We start from the raw sequence: 18,212 nt of genomic DNA, 5'->3' as shown, positions 1-18,212 counted from the left end.
CAAAGCCCCCCCAGAGCATCACAGCTCGTTCTGCTCCCTCTTGGAGGGGAAATAAAGCTGGCACAATAAAGCACCCCAAATTAAGGCTGTTTCCCTGGGAGGGGTCACCCTGTTACCCCTCAGGAAGGAGTTTTAACCCCCCAGGAGCTCCAGCTGGGGTGTAGGGGGCACAAATGGGCAATGTGGGTGGGGGGGGTTCTGCATTTTGCAGGATTCTGAATGTTACCGGTGGTAGCTGCAATGCCAGTAATGAGGGGGAAGCTCATCTGCTCTGTGGGTCCCCAGGGGGGCTCCCCAAGTCCCCCCAAGAGCCAGCATGTCCTGTGTCCCCCCCTTCACCCACCGTGACCTCCCCCACTGCAGGAAACATCCAAAACTGAAGCCAGGAACAACCCTGCTCACCTCAGCACCAGGAGATGCTGGCACACCCCCAGGGACGCTCTGGGGCCAAACCCCGTCCCTGTAAAATCTGCAATGCCCCCCTGGCCCAGCCCCACATCCTGGTGGGGGGACACCCCTGTGGGGGACCTGGATGCCCTCGGGGAGGCACCAAACCTGCTCTTCCAGCCCAGCCTGGAAAAGCCCAAGGTCTTCAGCCAAGCCCTGGCAGCCTGGGCACAGCCTGGGCACAGCCTGGGCACAGTGGGTGCCACGGGAGGCAGCCCAGGGCTGCCCATCCTCACCCGGGACATCTCCCACCCCTCCCACCGGTGGGGATTTGGTTATTCATTTCTAAACAATAAAGCACATTTTTCATAAGTTAATTATGGCTCCAGCAGCCCTATAAAGCCGGGGAGCCTGGGGATGGAGACTCCCAACAGGCTCCTCAGGCCTGTTCTGGGGCTGGGAATGGGCTTTGGGGGGCAGGATGGTGCTGGAGGCACCCAGGTGGGTGTCAGAGGTGGGTACATCCTGGCAGGACTCTGGGGGCACATCCAGCAGTGCTCTGTGTTTGACGAGGGCAGAAAGAAAATCCAAAGTGCCCCAGAAATCCCCATTTGAGACTTCTGTCCTGGGGAGGATAAAATCCATGTCTCCCACTGAGAGCTGGGCTTTGCCAGGACCTGATGTTCTCTTGGAACATGGACTAAGGGATGAGGTTTGGGCTGCTGAACACCCCAGCCACAATCAGAGTGCTGCAGTCCTTGGGGCTGGAAGAGCCCTCTGGGATCATCCCAGCCCAGCAGCACCATGGTGGTTCCCTCTAAACCGCATTCAGGGATTTACCGGGGGGCAAAGTGGTGCTGATGGAGCTGAGGGAGCTTTGCTGGGTGGGTTTGCAGTGTCCTGAGCAGCTCCAGGGGTGAGGAGCAGGGATTTCTGGAGGAGTTTTACTCTTTATTAAACCAGCCAGGGCAGCATTTCCTTCTCTGTGCCTTTCCTGGAGGCACATCCAGACCCTGGCTCCGTGCTGCCCTAGGGCCAGGGTGCAGCACTGGGCCTCCAGATGGATCCAGCTCGATGGCACCCCCGGCTGAGGGGGAAGAGGGCACGATGGGGACATCTCCAGGCACGGATTAAGGGATGCTACCATCCATGCTGAGCCCACAGAACTTCTCTGATGGCTCGTAAGGCTGAGTTTGCTCCTTCCAGGGCTGGGGCTGAGCATCCCCATGGCTAGATTGACTCCTGGAGCTCCACAGGCTCAGAATCCCAGCAGGTGATGGGGTGGAATTGGTGCTGTCTGCAAAGCCCTGCCTCAAACCAGGGTGAATCCCCCAGGATTTCATCCCCCAGGGCTGCTGCTGCCCCTCTGCCAGGGAAACTGAGGCCAGGCAATGTGCAAGGCTGAGTTCTGGCAGGATTTGGTGTCAGGATCCTCTGCGGGAAGCAGGCACCAAAGAAAATCCCAGTGGCAACACCACAGTGGTGTCAGAAATCCCCGGACAGAGCTGCGGGAGGGTTCAGGGAATGGGACGGGGAAAGAAGGGACAGCCTGTGAGGACCTGCTGGTTCTCAGACCTGGGTGCAAGGTAAGACTAAACCTGCTGGGGACGGGCCACGTACCCCCCGAGCTTTGAGGGAAGAGTGGGAACAAGGACATGAGATGAGGAGCTCTCATCCCATCCCAACTCCAGGCAGGAGGGACAGGGACACGGACAGAGCCCAGCCACGCTCAGGGCAGAGGTATCACCAAATATATATAATATATGTACAGCTCCTGCACCCCTCGTGGGGTGAGGGGAGGCCACCCCAGCCCCTCAGCCCCCACAGGCCCCCTAACCCCCCAGAGGGGCTGGGCAGGGCCAGCCTGGTGTCCCACCCAAGGACCCCACTCCCACACTGCCACCTGCTCCCCCTTCCTGGCTGGGGGGCACGAGAAGGGCGGTGCCTCTGAAAGCATCACATGGGGTAAGCAGAGATCCCCCCCAAACCAGAAACCCCCAGGGCACCCTCAGCTTTGGGATGAGCCTGGAAGGAGGCAGAAGGGCAGGATGTGGTCTCAGCTCCATCCTCTTCCCAAGCCCACCACAAGAGCACAGCCACCCAGAGACCCCCAAACCTCGCTGCCCTGCCCTGCCAGCAGGTCAGCCTCGAGCTCAGCAAGCGACCCCTCCTGCCTCCCTGCGTCCATCACTGCAGCAGCTCCTCCCAGGAGATGGGCCGGGAGAAGACCTCCCGCTCCAGCCAGAGGTCGTAGTTGACCTGGAAATCCTCGGGCAGCTCCACGCGCTGGCCCAGCACGCTCTGCAGGCAGTTGTCCACGGGCACGAAGTCGGGGTTGCCGTGGGCACGGTCGTAGCGGCGCGAGTTGAAGCGCTCGATGCTGGCACGCAGGGCACACTCCTCTGCCTGGAAATCCCAGGGACGGGCATCCAGGTCTGGGAACAGGGACGAGAGGGGTCAGACTGCAGCTGGGGACTCCTCAGCCAGCCCAAAGCCCTCGGTGTGGCGCAGCCCCAGCCCCATGCAGCTGCTTGCTCATTCCCCCACCAGCCAGAGCAGGGAACAATCAGGAGGGTAAAAGCTGGAAAACTGGAGGGTTGGATAAAGATCGCTTAATAAAGAAAGCAAAAGCCATGCAGCACAAGGAAAAGAAAAACAAGGAATTAATTCCCCACTTCCCATGAGCAGGCAAGTGTTCAGCACCTTCAGGAGAACCATTCCATCCCATCCCAGGGAATGGTGACCGGGATGACAAACACCATCACTCCCAACATCCCCCAACTCCTCCTCTCCCCCCCACTTTATATCCTGAGCATGATGTCCTAGGGTCTGGAATATCCTTTGGTTCTCTCTCCTCCCAACAACCCACACACTCCCAGCCCCCTCCCACTCGGGAAAGGCCTTTGTAGGTGCTTCAAACAAAGCACAGAGCCAGGAGCCACCACCAGCTCCACCACCACCTCCAGCATCCCCACCACTGGGAAACAACCAAAATGAAGCCAGGAATGGGGGCTCCCTTTGGCCCCACTTGCCTCAGCACCAGGAAATGCTGGTACACCCCAAAGGACATTCCTGGGCCAAAACAAAACCCCTGAAACTACAATGCCACCCTGTCCAGTTCCCACATCCTGATGGTGGGAGGGGGACACCCCACTGGGGCACTCGGACCCCCTGGGGGAGGCACCAAACCTGGTCTTCCAGCCCAATTTAGGCCAAAAAGGGTTTTTAGCCAAGACCTGACAGCCCTGACAGAGCTCTGATCCCTGCAATGTCACCACCCAAAATCCCTCCCACACCCCAGACCTGCTGCACTGTGTCTGGCTCAGCTGGAATTCATCTTCCCACAGGAGTCCTGCCAGTGCTGGGCTCTGCAGTGGGAGCTGGGAAGGTTTTGGGAACCCACCAGTATTCTGGCTCTGCTGGGCAGAGCAGGCACAGCACCAGCACTGTCCCCCACCACTCCCACCCCGTCAAGCACATGCAAGATCCTGGGAGAGGACACTCCAGCTGACCCAAACTAGCTAAGGGAATATTCCAGATTCTGTGATGTCAGATCAGATATAAAAGCCAAGGAAAGGAGGAGGAATAGGAGGCATTTGTTATTTAAAGCATGTGCCTTCCAGAGCAGCAGCTCCACGTGCTGCAGCCTGGCTTCCCCAACGTGGCTGAACATCCCTTGCTGATGGGAAGCAGAGAACAAACCTATTTTTTTTTTCTGCTCCTGCTGTACTAAACGACCTTATTTCAACCTACAAGTCATTCCCCAGCTATTTGCTCTGCCCTGTCCAGCTGGGAAAGGACAGAGCAGCTCAGTGGGCACCTGGTCAAGCTCAACCAGCCAAGGCCCATCACGGTCAACCCAACACACCTGCCCAAGCCCCAGGCAGCAAAGGGCGAGCTCGGGGCACAGACCCTGGAGCAGGAGGGCTGGCAATGCCAGGGATGCCACAGACCCTGGGGCAGGAGGGCTGGCAATGCCAGGGGTGCCTCAGACCCTGGGGCAGGAGGGCTGGCAGTGCCAGGGGTGCCACAGACCCTGGGGCGGGAGGGCTGGCAATGCCAGGGGTGCCACAGACCCTGGGGCGGGAGGGCTGGCAATGCCAGGGGTGCCACAGACCCTGGGGCAGGAGGGCTGGCAATGCCAGGGGTGCCACAGACCCTGGGGCAGGAGGGCTGGCAGTGCCAGGGGTGCCTCAGACCCTGGGGCAGGAGGGCTGGCAGTGCCAGGGGTGCCACAGACCCTGGGGCAGGAGGGCTGGCAGTGCCAGGGATGCCACAGACCCTGGGGCAGGAGGGCTGGCAGTGCCAGGGGTGCCTCAGACCCTGGGGCAGGAGGGCTGGCAGTGCCAGGGGTGCCAGGATGTACCGTTGCCGTAGGCCCAGTCGTCGTTGAGGCGGTGCCGCACTTTCTGGTAGATGGCTGACATGGTTTTCATGTTGCTCTTCCTCCACTGCCTGCCCAGGTACTTGGTCTGCACCTTGAGCAGCTTCAGCACGTAGAGCTGCATCATGGCCTGCTTCACCTTCAGAGCCCTCTTCAGGATCGGCGCCGACTTGAACACCACCAGCATCTGCCAGAACATTCCCAGATCCCAGCTGGGATGGATCCCTGGGCCAACCCCTCCTCCATTCCCCTGCTCAAGCCCTGGGCTGTCCCAAGTTATCCCCAGTGCAGGAGCTGAGCTCCAGAACATTCCCAGCCCTCACCATGGTGCGGGAATGCTTCCACTTGGTCAGCTTGTTCAGGATGCGCAGGAGGTTTATGCAGGAGAAGAGGTTCCGCCAGCAGAACTGGTTGTTGTCTCCAGCTTCCTGTGGGGAAGGAGACGCAGAGTCAGGCAAGGGATTGCAGTGGGGGTGGGGAGAGGCTGGGGTGATCTGAGGAGCCACTGGACAGGGGGACAGCACAGCATGTGGGCATGGAGTCCTCCAATCATGGAACTGTTAAGACTGGGAAAGCCCTCTGAGATCATCAAGTCCAACTGTTCCCCCAGCACTGCCAAGGCCACCAGTAATCTCTGTCCCCAAGTGCCACATCCACACCCACACATTTTCTGAACACTTCCAGGGCTGGTGACTCCAACACTGCCCTGGCCAGCCTGTACCAGTGCCTGACCATCCTTTTCAACAAAGAATTTCTCTCCAGTATCCAACCTGAACTTCCCCTGGCACAGCTTGAGGACATTTGCTCTTGTCCTGCCCCTTGTTCCCTGGGACCAGAACCTGAATTGCCAGCTCCGGGGAGTTATGGAGAGCCAGAAGGTCCCCCTGAGCCTCCTTCTCTCCAGGCTGAGCCCCCCAGCTCCCTCAGCCCCTCCTAGTGCTCCAGCCCCTCCCCAGCTCCATTCCCTTCTCTGGACAGGCTCCAGCTCAGCAGACACCTGCCATCCCCACCCCCCTCCCCAAAATCCCAGGGCTGAGCACAGGAGAGCTGAGGGTGCAGGGGCTGGGTGCTGGAGCCCTGCTGCCTCCCTGCATCCCAAATTCCCCCGGGCAGCAGCCCAGGTGCCAGGACTGCCACAGCAGGAGGACTCACCAGGCTCTCTGCCGTCAGCTCCGGCAGCTCGTGCACAACACAGTAGGGGTAGTCCAGCACGGAGATGCTGCAGGAAGGAGAGGGGTGCTCGTGCTGTTCCCCCAGATCCCCCCTGGCCTGGGGGCAATGCGGGCCCCACTTCCCACCCACTGCAGATGGGCTGTGGTGGCAACTTTCCAGCTCTGCCTGAGCCTGAGCCACTGCCAGGGAGGGATTGCAGAGAGGCCAAAGAAACAGGGACCCCTCCCCACATCCCCCAGGAATGCAGGTGGGCAGCCTTCTCCTCACCTGTTCTTGGCAGTGATGTAGGACATGATGTTCTGGTTGAAGAACTTGAGGATGAGCGGGATGCAGTTGGCAAAGACCAGGTGCTGGGCCATGTACTCAAACTGGGGAGGAGAAACGTGGGTGAACAGGGATCCACTCGGGGTCCTGCCATACCCAAAGACCCCTGGGCACTGCTGGACCCCGGCCCACCTCACCTGGTAGATGTGGTTGAGCTTGAAGTGTTTGAGCAGGAGCAGCAGCACGGCAGAGATGGCCTTGACGATGATCTCCTTGTGCCGATTGACATCCACGCCCAGCTTCATGCTCTGCAGCACCGTGGTCCTGGGGGACACAGAGGGACAGTATCAGGAGGAATTCTTCCCTCTCAGGGTGACACAGCTTGTCCAGGGAAGCTGTGGCTGCTCCATCCCTGGAAGTGTCCAAGCCCAACCTGGTCTAGTGGAAGGTGTCCCCGCCAATGGCAGGGGGTGGAGCTGGATGAGCTTTAAAGTCCCTTCCCACCCAAAAGATTCCATGATTCCATGATTCCTCAAACCCTCCCAGGGTGCACTGCAAGGGAGACCGCAGCATGCTGAGCGTGGGGGGCTCCAGGGGCATCTACACCTGCCCTTCCCAAACCCACTTGGCAGGATCACAGAATCACTCAGGTTGGAAAAGCCCTCTGAGATCATCGAGTCCAACTGCTCCTGCTGCAGGAGGCCACCAGCTCCTGCAGGGCACAATCCAGGGCAGAGCAGGGTCACATCCCCCAAGGAGCTCCAGCCCACACCGGGGCCCTCCCCCAGCTCCCTCCCATCCCTCCTTCCCTTCCCACCCGCAGCCAGCTCCTCAGCCACTCACGGCATCTCCTCAGGCAGGACATCGGCCAGGATGTTGATGGAGTCTGTCTTGGCTTTGGAGGTGGGGGCTGCAGCCAGGAGGATCTTCAGCAGAGCAATCTGGGAAGAAGGGAGAGATGGAAGGGGAATGGGAGGTGCAAGGGACTGGCAACAGGCCCTTTATCCACTGCAGGAGGGGGGAACAGGGCAGGCCAGGGGGTGAAAACTTGGGATGCATCACTGGAAAGGGACTGATCCAGGAGATCCCAGTGCTCCCCAGCTCACCATGTACTGGGGCAGGCTGGGCAGCAGGCCCTGGTACAGGATCTCTGCAGGGACTTGCTCCACTTCCTCTTCCCCCTGGTGCCAGGAGAGACCAGAAAACATCCCAGGAGCTGCCACCAGCACCATGGAGTATGAACCCAAGGGCAGGACACCCCCAACTCCTGCCCCAACACCCTCTGCCCCAGAGAAACCCCTCCCAGCAAAACAAACCCCTCAGCCCTGCCAAAAACCTGGCAGGACCAAGTGCCCCCAGCTCCCAGCCCAGCATCTCCATCCCATCGCATCCCATCCCATCCCATCGCATCCCATCCCATCGCATCCCATCCCATCCCATCGCATCCCATGCCATGCCATGCCATGCCATGCCATGCCATGCCATGCCATGCCATGCCATGCCATGCCATGCCATGCCATGCCATGCCATGCCATCCCAACCCATCCCATCCCAACCCATCCCATCCCATCCCATCGCATCCCATCCCAACCCATCCCATCCCAACCCCTCCCATCCCATCCCATCCCACACTCACTCCGGAGAGCGGGGAGCGCAGGTACTCCTCTTCCATGTGCACCTGCACCTCAGCAATGGACGTGTACTTGTGCTGCAGGGGGACAGGGCAGGGTCACCACGGTCCCCAGAGCTGCCCCCAGCCCCAGCCTGCTCCCACCCTGCTCCACCCCTCCCAGCTCCCTGTCCCAGAGGTGACCTGTGTACATGTGCAGGGTGGGAGCTGCTGGGCTCAGATCTGGGACAAGGCCAGTAGGAAAAGGATGAAGACATGAAGAGAGGGATAAAACCCTCTTAAAAAGGGATGGAGCCTCCTAAGGAAGGGATGGAACCCCCTAAGGAATGAATGGATGGAGCACCCTAAGGAAGGGATGGAACCCCCTAAGGAAGGGATGGAACCCCCTAAGGAATGAATGGATGGAGCACCCTAAGGAAGGGATGGAACCCCCTAAGGAAGGGATGGAACCCCCTAAGGAAGGGATGAAGCCTCCTAAGGAAGGGATGGAGCACCCTAAGGAAGGGATGGAACCCCCTAAGGAAGGGATGGAGCACCCTAAGGAAGGGATGGAACCCCCTAAGGAAGGGATGGAGCACCCTAAGGAAGGGATGGAGCCCCCTAAGGAATGAATGGATGGAGCACCCTAAGGAAGGGATGGAGCCCCCTAAAGCAGGGATGGAGTCCCCTAAGGAAGGGATGGAGTCCCCTAAAGAAGGGATGGAGTCCCCTAAGGAAGGGATGGAGCACCCTAAAGAAGGGATGGAGCACCCTAAGGAATGGATGGAGCACCCTAAGGAAGGGATGGAACCCCCTAAACCCCCTAACCCCCTAAGAAGGGATGGAGCCCCCTAAGGAAGGGGCTCAGACAGCCTGTGAGCCCAGGATGAGATGAAAGCTTAAGGCTGCTCTCCCATCACTAGGTGGAGGAAGGGGAAAATGGTCAGGAAAATCCCCCCTGAGCCGTGATGGGAGCAGGGAGATGGGCAAGGGGCACCCATAGAGCAGCAGGGGCTGGAGGAATTCCTTCACTCACCAGCTTCAGGGTGCGGATGCTCTCATGGATGGGCCTGGGCAAGCCCACCACGGTGTTGGTGTCACTGGAGGAGGGAAAGAGCCAGGCTGGGAGCAGGGCTGAGCACCCAGGGGTGGGGCAGAGACCACCCAGGGATGAAGCTACAGACCAGCCAGCCAAGGCCTTCCCTGCTGCCACGTAGAGACAAAAGCAGCCCCCAAATTGGCCTCTCCCACAGGCCCCCCATAACGGCAGCACTGGGCTGGCTCTGCACCCACCTGCCCAGAGTGTAGCCGATGAATTTGCTGCGGCTGGATTCCAGGAACATCTCAATGTCCTTCTCCCTGCAGCAAAGGGACAAGGGAAGAGTCACACCTTGCGGAGCATCTGGAAGATGCCCAGCCAGGCACAGGGAAAGGCACAGCCCAAGCACAGGGAACAGCCTCGTGTTCAGGTAAAGGGTACCCAGCCAGCCCCACAAGAAAACAGCCATCAAAGTGACCCCCCCCACCCCAAACACCTTCCCTACATCCCTGCTGACATTCCCATCATCCAACAGCCTCCATTTCCCTGACCCTGCTCCAGTTCTCCCAACAGGGAGACCCCAGACTCACCGGACCTTGGGGGCCCAGGGCAGCCCTTTGGGGCAGGTGATGCGGTCACTGGGGGGGTGCTGGGTAGGGGGGGGCATCACTTCATCCCGTTCCAGGGGGAAGGTCTCTCCCTCCAGGCTGTTGTCATCATCATTTTCCTCTTCTTCCTCGCGGGAATCATCAGCTTTGTACGGATCCCGCTCATTGAAGGCATCGAGGTTATCCTGCTTGATGAGGGCCTGCAGCGGGGAGAGCAGGAAGGGAGCGTCCCAAAAACAAGCCCAGAGCCTGGCAGCGCCCTCCCTAATGTCCCTGTCCCCACCTTGTGCTCCCTGCGGCCGCGCTTCTGCTGCTGCTCGATGAGGTCGGAGGCGGAGGCGGGCGGGGAGGCCGCCCGCATGTTGCGGATCACCTGGATGCTGTCCTCGGGCAGCGGGGGCAGGCCCAGCATCTCCCTCTTCTCTGCCTTCATGCTCTGCAGCTCCTCAAACCCTCCCAGGGTGCACTGCAAGGGACACCACAGCATGCTGAGCATGGCACAGGGGGGCTCCAGGGACAGCCACACCTGCCCCTTCCAAACCCACTTGGCAGAACCACAGAATCGTGCGGGTTAGAAAAGCCCTCTGGGATCATCGAGTCCAACTGCTCCCACAGCACTGCCAAGGCCACCAGTAATCCATGTCACCAGGTGCCACATCTGTGTCCTTTAAATCCTCCTGGGGATGGTGACTCCAACATTGTCCTGGGCAGCCTGTGCCAATGCCTGACTACTCTTCTGATGAAAAAAATTCCCAATATCCAACCTAAACCTCCACTGGCACAGCTTGATGTCATTTTCTCTCGTCCTGTCCCTGTTCCCTGGGAGCAGAGCCTGACTCCCACCTGGCTGTCCCCTCCTGTTAGGGAGCTGTGCAGAGCCAAAAGGTCCCTCCTGAGCCTCCTTTCCTCTAGGCTGAGAGCCCCCCCAATGACATTTCTCCCTCAGCCACTCCAGACCCTTCCCCAGTGACGTTCCCCTCCCTGGACACACTCCAGCCCCTTGAAGGCTCTCTTGTCCTGAGGAGCCCAAATCCTTCCCCAGTTTCAAACAGGAGCTGCCTGGCCTGTGCTTCTCTTGTCATTGAGAGAGGCAGGAGGGACAGGAGGATGTCCAGGCTCTCTCTGAACAATTGTTCAGAGCTTTCCCTTCCCCAGCCAGGGACCTTGCTTTGGGTCTATCCTTAGTATCCAGCTCCAGACACCACCATCCAATGCTTCCCTGTGGAGGAAAACCTGGGATTGGGTTTAAGGAAAACTGAACACCAGAAAAAGAGGATGGAGTAGTTACAGCCAACTCTGAGAGCAGAATTCCCTCCTCTGCCAAGTACCAAACCAGACACCCCGTGGCCTCTCCTTACCAGCACAGTCTTCCAGAGCAGAAGCAGCACCTTCTTCATGGGGAAGTGTGGAGCGTGGCCACTGCAGAATTTGGTCACCATCCCAAAGAGCATGACAGAGAAGGGCTCGTTGTTGTACAGGGGGGCTCCTGGAACCACACAGCACCATCAGCCAGGAATTCCTCATGCCTGGCCTCACCCTGATCACCAGTATCACCAGTTCCTGCACCCTCCTCCCCATTAGCTCCAAGATCCTCACCTCACCCCGGACAGCTCCCTCTCCCCTTCCAAGGCCTCATAAACACCATAATTTCTTACCTCTACATTTAAGAGGAAATAACAGCTCGAATATTCCGGTTTTTTCCCAGGGAGAGAGCACCCAGCAGCAGAAAAGGCTGGATGGCTTCCTTGGCTCACCTCCCTCTGCCCCACAAGTTGAGCAGAAACCAACCCAGTGCTGCCAGTCGCCATTACCCAACTCCTAGAGCCAAACGCCATGTCACTGTCTCCAGCCCTGGCAGCTCTAGCCAGCTCCTGGTGCTCACCCAGCTCTGCTCGGAAGGTTTGCCTCATGCTCTTCCACTCAGGCTTGTCCCCCTCGGCCTCCTGGCGCACAGTCTCCACAATCAGGTACATGATGTTCAGCAGCACCCTGCAAAAACCAGGGCAGTTGAATCCCTGCCAGGGATAAGTTAAGGAACCACTGCCAGCACCCAGGGCTCAGGGAGAAGCTGGAGCAAGCCAGACCACATCCACAATTCATGTACCTGCTCTAAACCAGCACACAGGCACTGGGGGGAAAAGTTTCTACAAGTCCAAACAGGAAAAAATCTGCCTTCCCAAATCCTACTGCTTTCATATCCCAAATCAGTCCCATTCCTGCTGTGCAGGCTGAGTATGATGGACACCTGCAGAAATTCTCAGAGCTGGGACAGCTCTGGGGCCCCTTCCAGTGCTTGCCTCAGCCCCCAAAGCCCCCAGAAAACCCTGGAGCCCCTCCTGGTCCCCCCATCCCCACTCCATACCTGAGGTCGGTGCTGTCAGCCAGGGAAATGGCCGGTTTCCTCACGGCACTGGAACAGGCTGCGCTGTTGCTGCGGAAGGAGAACAGCTCAGAGAGAATTTGGGGGAATTCAGACTCTGCCACGGGCACCCCGCGTGCCAGCTCCCAACCCTGAGACAGACACTGCTGCCATGAACTCCCCGTTCCCAGCAGAGCCACGTGAGGAGGAGCAGAGCTGCCTGTTTGCTGCCAGGCACTTTGACTCATCGGGAATTTCAGGAGAAATCAGGTGTAATCCTACATTACACATCCACCCAGGACATCGGGAGTCACTCTGGTGAATTCCAGAGCCACTCCAGAAGTGTTTTCTCCCAGTACTCACTCAATCTCCATGTTGAGCAGCTCCACCAAGGCGTTGAAGGTTCCCACTTCCAGCAGGAGGAAGATGTTGTACCTCATCCAAGCCTGGACCTCGGCCTCGGAGCTGCACTCCCCGAAGGTGCCTGCGAGGAGACCCTGCTGATGCCAGCCCCACGGGCCCTCCCACAGCACTCGCGTGGAAAACACACCCTCGGGACCGGGGGAAACTGGGGTGCAGAGCGTGGAACTGCCCTCTGTGGGTAACGCAGTCCAGCTCTGCAGAACTGGGATGACACGGGGAAATCAGCCAAATTTTGGGCCAAACTGCTCTAAACTATCTGGTCCCATGAGATTCAGCTTTGTTCCAGACATCCCAGGTGGAATGGAATCCACAGGGAACGAAAATTCTTCTAAATATCACACATTAAAATAATTAGCAATTATCGTATCATGTGAATACTGTATGTTCATTATAGTATATACTGATATATTACATACAATATACATATAGCATATTGTGTATAATATATATAGTGTGAATAATATAATACATATAATATATATTAAATACATACAGCATTTAATATATTAAATACACCATGCATTATATGTAAGATATAACATGTAATATATAATAAACAATATACAGTATACTATATATAATATGTACTGTAGATTATATTGTATTATGCATTACATGTAGTATACATATTATAATTAAATACTTTTATGTACATACTATACATATGAGATTATATTGTACTTTGTCTCACATATAGCATGTACATAAAAATGCCACATATAGCATATATATTTTTATGTATATATTATATAAGAGATTATATTGTGTTCTGTCTCATATATATAGTACATACATAAAAATATTAAATATAGTGTACATATTATAATTATATATATGTATATATTATAGATATGAAATTATACTGTACAATGTCTCATATATAGAGTAGGTACATATAATTATAATAGGTATTCTATATGTAACACATACTCCAATAGAATCTACAATACATATCATAATACAATATACATTACACTATATATAATACAAAACTCTGTATCACGTATTGTATTATATAGTATATATACTATATGCAATGTATTAAGCATTTTTAAGATATATGAAGATTTGTATATAAAGATTTATATTTATATCTTATATCTTATATATTTAAAAGATACCTTATATCTTTCATATATATAACTTATATATGTATCTTAAATATATATTATATATATCTTATCTATCTCTACTGTCCATATATCTTATATCTTATATATATATCTTATTATCTTATATCTTATACATATATAAAAACTTGATAAAGGAGTTCTATAATACATATTTAAACAGACACTATATGTAGAACAGTTAACATATACAATACAACACACAAAATTGTCTATCGAATTGCACAACTCTGTTGCACAATATATACAATATATACATTACAATATAACCCATTTCACTGCGCTAGCAGGGCGAGCCAGGGGCAGGGGCCGGTGTCACCTTGTGCCACGTAGAGGATGGCGCGTGCCACGCGCAGCCGCTTCTCGCGCGCCGTCACCTCCAGCCCGTCCAGCAGGCGCATGGCGTGCGTGCGGTGCTGCGTCCGCTCCAGCTCCGGCCACCTCTTGTCCCGCACTGCAAAGCACAGCAGGGCTCTGGGCACAGCAGAGCCAGGGAACTGCACACCACAGCAGGGCTCTGGGCACTGCAAACCACAGCAGGGCTCTGGGCACTGCAAACCACAGCAGGGCTCTGGGCACAGCAGAGCCAGGGAACTGCAAACCACAGCAGAGCCATGGAACTGCACACCACAGCAGGGCTCTGGGCACAGCAGAGCCAGGGAACTGCAAATCACAGCAGGGCTCTGGGCACTGCAAACCACAGCAGGGCTCTGGGCGCAGCCTCAGCAGAGCCAGGGAACTGCAAACCACAGCAGAGCCATGGAACTGCACACCACAGCAGGGCTCTGGGCACAGCAGAGCCAGGGAACTGCACACCACAGCAGGGCTCTGGGAACAGCCTCAGCAGAGCCACGGGACTGCAAACCACAGCAGGGCTCTGGGAACAGCCTCAGCCGGGCACAGCAGGGCTCTGGGCACAGCCTCAGCAGAGCCAGGGAACTGCAAACCACAGCAGGGCTCTGGGCACAGCCTCAGCCGGGCACAGCAGGGCTCTGGGCACAGCAGGGCTCTGGGAACAGCCTCAGCCGGGCACAGCAGGGCTCTGGGCACAGCCTCAGCCGGGCACAGCAGAGCCAGGGAACACCAGGAGAGGGGCTCCCGGGATGAGAGAGGGCTGAGGGATGGCTCCTGCTGTCCAGCAGGGGATTAGAGCAGTCGTGGCATCATGGAATGGCCTGAGCTGCACGGGACCCACAAGGATCATAGAGGCCAACACCTGGACACCCCGAAATCTCTCAGTGGGTCACTGAGAGCGCTGTCTGAACACCCCTGGAGCTCTGGCAGCCTCGGGGCTGTGCCCATTCCCTGGGGAGCCTGGGCACTGCCAGCACCCTCTGGGGGAAGAACCTTTCCCTGATCTCCAGCCTGACCCACCCCTGACACAGCCCCAGCCATGCCCTTGGGTCCTGTTCCTGTCACAGGGAGCAGAGATTGAAGCTGCCCCTTGGGAGTAGCTGCAGAGCCCAGTAAGCTCTGACATCAGGCTCCCCTTCTCCAGGAAGAGAAATGTCTGTCCCCCCCAGGGCAGAGGAATCCAGAAAAAGATCCAGCTTACTGTGGACCCTGAAGTCCTCCTCGAAGCATTTTCGGTTGAGCAGGAACTCTGGCCCCTCTGTGTAGCTGTACAGCTCTGCCAAAAGAGGAGAAGCTCCAAAAACCTGCACCGAGCTGCAACTCAGCCCCGGGAACTGCGGTTTTAGCAAAATATCAAAATGCAATAAAACCCCACCCAGGGTAAGGCAAAAAATATGAACTACACATACCCTGTCCCTTTTAATATCAACACAGCATTTAAATACAATAATAAAATGATACTGCAATTGACAGAGCTCTTTTAATTCTACCAGGAGAGGAAATGATGGTTGATTAATTGATGCATCACAGAAGAATTCCTTACCTGACAGCTCTGCTGTCCATTTATCCGTGTCTGCGTATTCAAACTCCAGGTCTGGTGACTCCGAATAGCCCTGAAAACACGGGGGGAAAATCAGTTCCATGACAGCATATTTCAGGAAAACCTAAACCCCTGAACACACTCGCAATTCACCTCATCCTCCTGCAAATCCAGGGCTGATCTTCCTGGTTTAGGGACCAGAAACATTCCTGCAGCAGCACAAACGTTACCGAGGCAACTCCAGCCCACCTCCTGCGTCCCCACGGGCTGTGCTGCATCCACTGCAGCACCCCCAAAGCACGGGGGGAGCCCCCAAAGCACAACAAACACAGCAGGACACAGGGACAGGGTTCTCTGAGATCAAGCAGCTCTTAGAGCTCACCCATTTCACACAAAATTGGGAAAATTTGGGCTATCCCCCTGTGCTGTCCCAGCAGATGGGATTAGTGAGGATGAAACAACTTCAAACAGCTTTGGAGAGACTGCAAAAACAGCCAGGAGAACCTTTAGAGCACAAAATACCATCAGCTCCCTTTACAGAAGCCAAGAACATTGACCCACAGCATTTCAGGGCACCAGCCCTGAGTGGGGCAGGTGCACAGCAAGACTCTCACAAATTTCAGCATCCTGAGCACAGGGCAAATCCACACCAGAACTCTCCTGAATTATGAGGTTCTCACTCCTGAGCATGGCGAGGATCCAGAGCAGAATTCTCACCCACTCCTGAGTGAGGGGCAAACCATACAAGAGCCATCCCAAAGAGGGGCAAACCCATACAAGAACCATCCCAAATTTTGGGGCACCCGCTCCTGAGTGAGAGGCAGACCCTGAGCAGAATTCTCCTGAATTATGGGACTCCCACTCCTGACTGAGGGGCAGATCCACACCACAACTCTCCCAAATTTTGGGGCACTCACTTCTGAGTGAGGAGCAGACCCTGAGCAGCATTTTGGGACCCACATACACCTGAGCACAGGGCAGACCCACACCAGAACCCTCTCAGGACACCCAGCCCTGAGCAAGGAGCATAGCCACAGCAGAACCATCCCAAATTTTGGGGCACATATTCCTGAGAAAGGAGCAAACCCACACAAATTCTGGGGCACCCACCCCTGAATGAATCCCCAAGCAATCTGCTAAATTTGGGGGCTCCCACTCCTAACAGAGAGGCAGATCCACATCAGAACAATCCCGAATTCCAGGAGTCTGAGATCGGGGAAGATCCAACCACCTCAGGTTCTCCAAGATTCCCCCTCACATCCCTCCCCTGGCATTCCAGGGACCTTTCTGAGGAAGCCGTGGGAGAGAACGGCGCTGGGGCCAGGAATGAAATGCTTTGGAAAAGCCTCGGGATACCTCAGCTCCACACAACCCTCCGACCCCAAGGCTCGGGGTGACCCCAGCACCGTGGGCTGTCCCTGAGGGGGTTGGTCACCTCTTGCCGGAACCATCCCTGGTCCGAGCACGGCAGCGGGACCCGGCACCGCACCCCGGGCTGGTACCGAGCGGCAACACCGAGAAAACCCCCGGATGGGCTGGAGACCCCCGGGCCAGCCCTGTCACTCCCGTTTAGGACCGGCCGACCGATCCATCCTCCCGGCCCGGCCCGGTCCCAGCGGCCCGGAGCTGGGGAAGGGATGGAGAGATGAAGGGGAAATCGGCACCGACCGAGACCAGGCAGGCTCCGGGCAGCCCCCGGGCCGAGCAGGCCGGGCAGGGAGAGGCCTCTCGGCTCCACAGCCAGGGGCCACTGCGCCAGGGAACCGGTACCGAGGGAGCGGCCGGTCCGGGACGGGCCCTGGGACCAGCAATGGAGCACCGGAGCCAGCGGCCGAGCCGGCCCTGGGCTGGTCCCGGGGAAGGCGGTGCCCAAGCAGGGCTGGAAGAGCCGGACACTGGCACCCCCGGGCACCGGCACTGCGGGCACCGACACCGACCGGACACCGGCACCGCCCCCGGGCACCGGCGCCCACGGGCAGGCCCTGGACGAGGCCCGGCGCGGCCCGCCCCGCCCGGGAAGGCCGCCCCGCTCCCGGCGGCGGCGCTGACCTCGGAGTCCTTGCGCGGCGGCCGGGCCAAGTCGCGGCCCCTCCCGGGCGCGGCCGCCCCACCGCGGCCCTTGTTGTTCCCCGGGACCGGGACCGGGACGGGGCCCGGCCCGGGGCCGCCACTCGGCTCCATGTCGGCCGCTCCGCCGCGCCGAGCTCTCGCGAGGACTCACCCCCTCCTCTCGCGGGAGCGGCAGGGAGAGCCGGGGCAGCGCCGCCGCCATGTTGGGAGTGGCACCTGGGGGAGCGCCGGTGTCCCCGGTGGGTGGGATGCAGCTCGCGCCCGCGGGGCCCGCCGCTCCGCCGTGGCGGCCGCGTCACGGCCGGCACTGCCCGCCCCCGGCGGCCGCGGACGGCGCGACACACGGCCGGGCGGCGGGCTCCGCCCCCGCGCGGCCATCTTGGGTGCGGCGCGGCCTGGGGCGCGGCCATGCTGGGTGTGGCACTTCCGCCTCGCCCTGGGGCGGGCCCGGGCGCTGGAGGCCGCCATGTTGGGAGTGGCAGGAACAGGCAGATCCCACTCTGAGGGGCCTGGAACAAAGGAATGCTCCAGTGAGGGGGCTGGGGGGCTCAGACCCCAAACTGAGGGGCCTGGAACAAAGGAATGCTCCAGTGAGGGGGCTGGGGGGCTCAGACCCCAAACTGAGGGGCCTGGAACAAAGGAATGCTCCAGTGAAGGGGCTGGGGGGCTCAGACCCCAAATGGGGGTGACCTGATGGGCTCTGAGGGGAGTCGGACCCCAACAAACAGGGTTTAACCCCAAGCTAAGGTGCCCTGTTGGGCTTTAAAGAGGGTGAGACCCCAAAATCCAGAGCTGTGGCAACGCTCAGAAAATTCTGGTGGGACCCAATCCCCGAGGTGGCCAAAGGGAGATTCCAGCCCTGCCCTTGGGGC

At 57.5% G+C, this 18,212-nt stretch overlaps 1 protein-coding gene across 3 annotated transcripts; it reads right to left on the bottom strand.

Annotated features, from left to right (window-relative positions):
- Positions 1–2,123: 2,123 nt before the first annotated feature.
- On the bottom strand, positions 2,124–17,671 carry STRIP1 (striatin interacting protein 1). Of its 3 annotated transcripts, none has more exons than XM_038162526.1 (21): positions 17,492–17,671; positions 15,274–15,343; positions 14,932–15,006; positions 13,696–13,830; positions 12,187–12,307; positions 11,827–11,895; positions 11,347–11,453; positions 10,823–10,950; positions 9,748–9,930; positions 9,447–9,664; positions 9,111–9,176; positions 8,854–8,917; positions 7,845–7,916; positions 7,315–7,389; positions 7,052–7,149; positions 6,406–6,532; positions 6,212–6,312; positions 5,924–5,990; positions 5,095–5,199; positions 4,754–4,958; positions 2,124–2,822 (listed from the first exon to the last, which is right to left on the bottom strand). In XM_038162526.1, exons 1-21 carry the CDS (start codon positions 17,540–17,542, stop codon positions 2,575–2,577), a joined length of 2,385 nt encoding a protein of 794 aa, XP_038018454.1. In that variant the 5' UTR covers positions 17,543–17,671; the 3' UTR covers positions 2,124–2,574. The 3 variants fall into 3 exon arrangements, with proteins under 3 accessions (XP_038018454.1, XP_038018452.1, XP_038018453.1); XM_038162524.1 differs by lacking the exon at positions 17,492–17,671 and adding an exon at positions 17,320–17,481; XM_038162525.1 differs by lacking the exon at positions 17,492–17,671 and adding an exon at positions 15,424–17,255.
- Between the last annotated feature and the right edge of the window lie 541 nt (positions 17,672–18,212).

This window comes from Motacilla alba, chromosome 26 (genome assembly GCF_015832195.1).
Source record: "Motacilla alba alba isolate MOTALB_02 chromosome 26, Motacilla_alba_V1.0_pri, whole genome shotgun sequence".
Classification (NCBI taxonomy): domain Eukaryota; kingdom Metazoa; phylum Chordata; class Aves; order Passeriformes; family Motacillidae; genus Motacilla; species Motacilla alba.
This window is presented reverse-complemented; position numbering and strand designations above follow the sequence as displayed.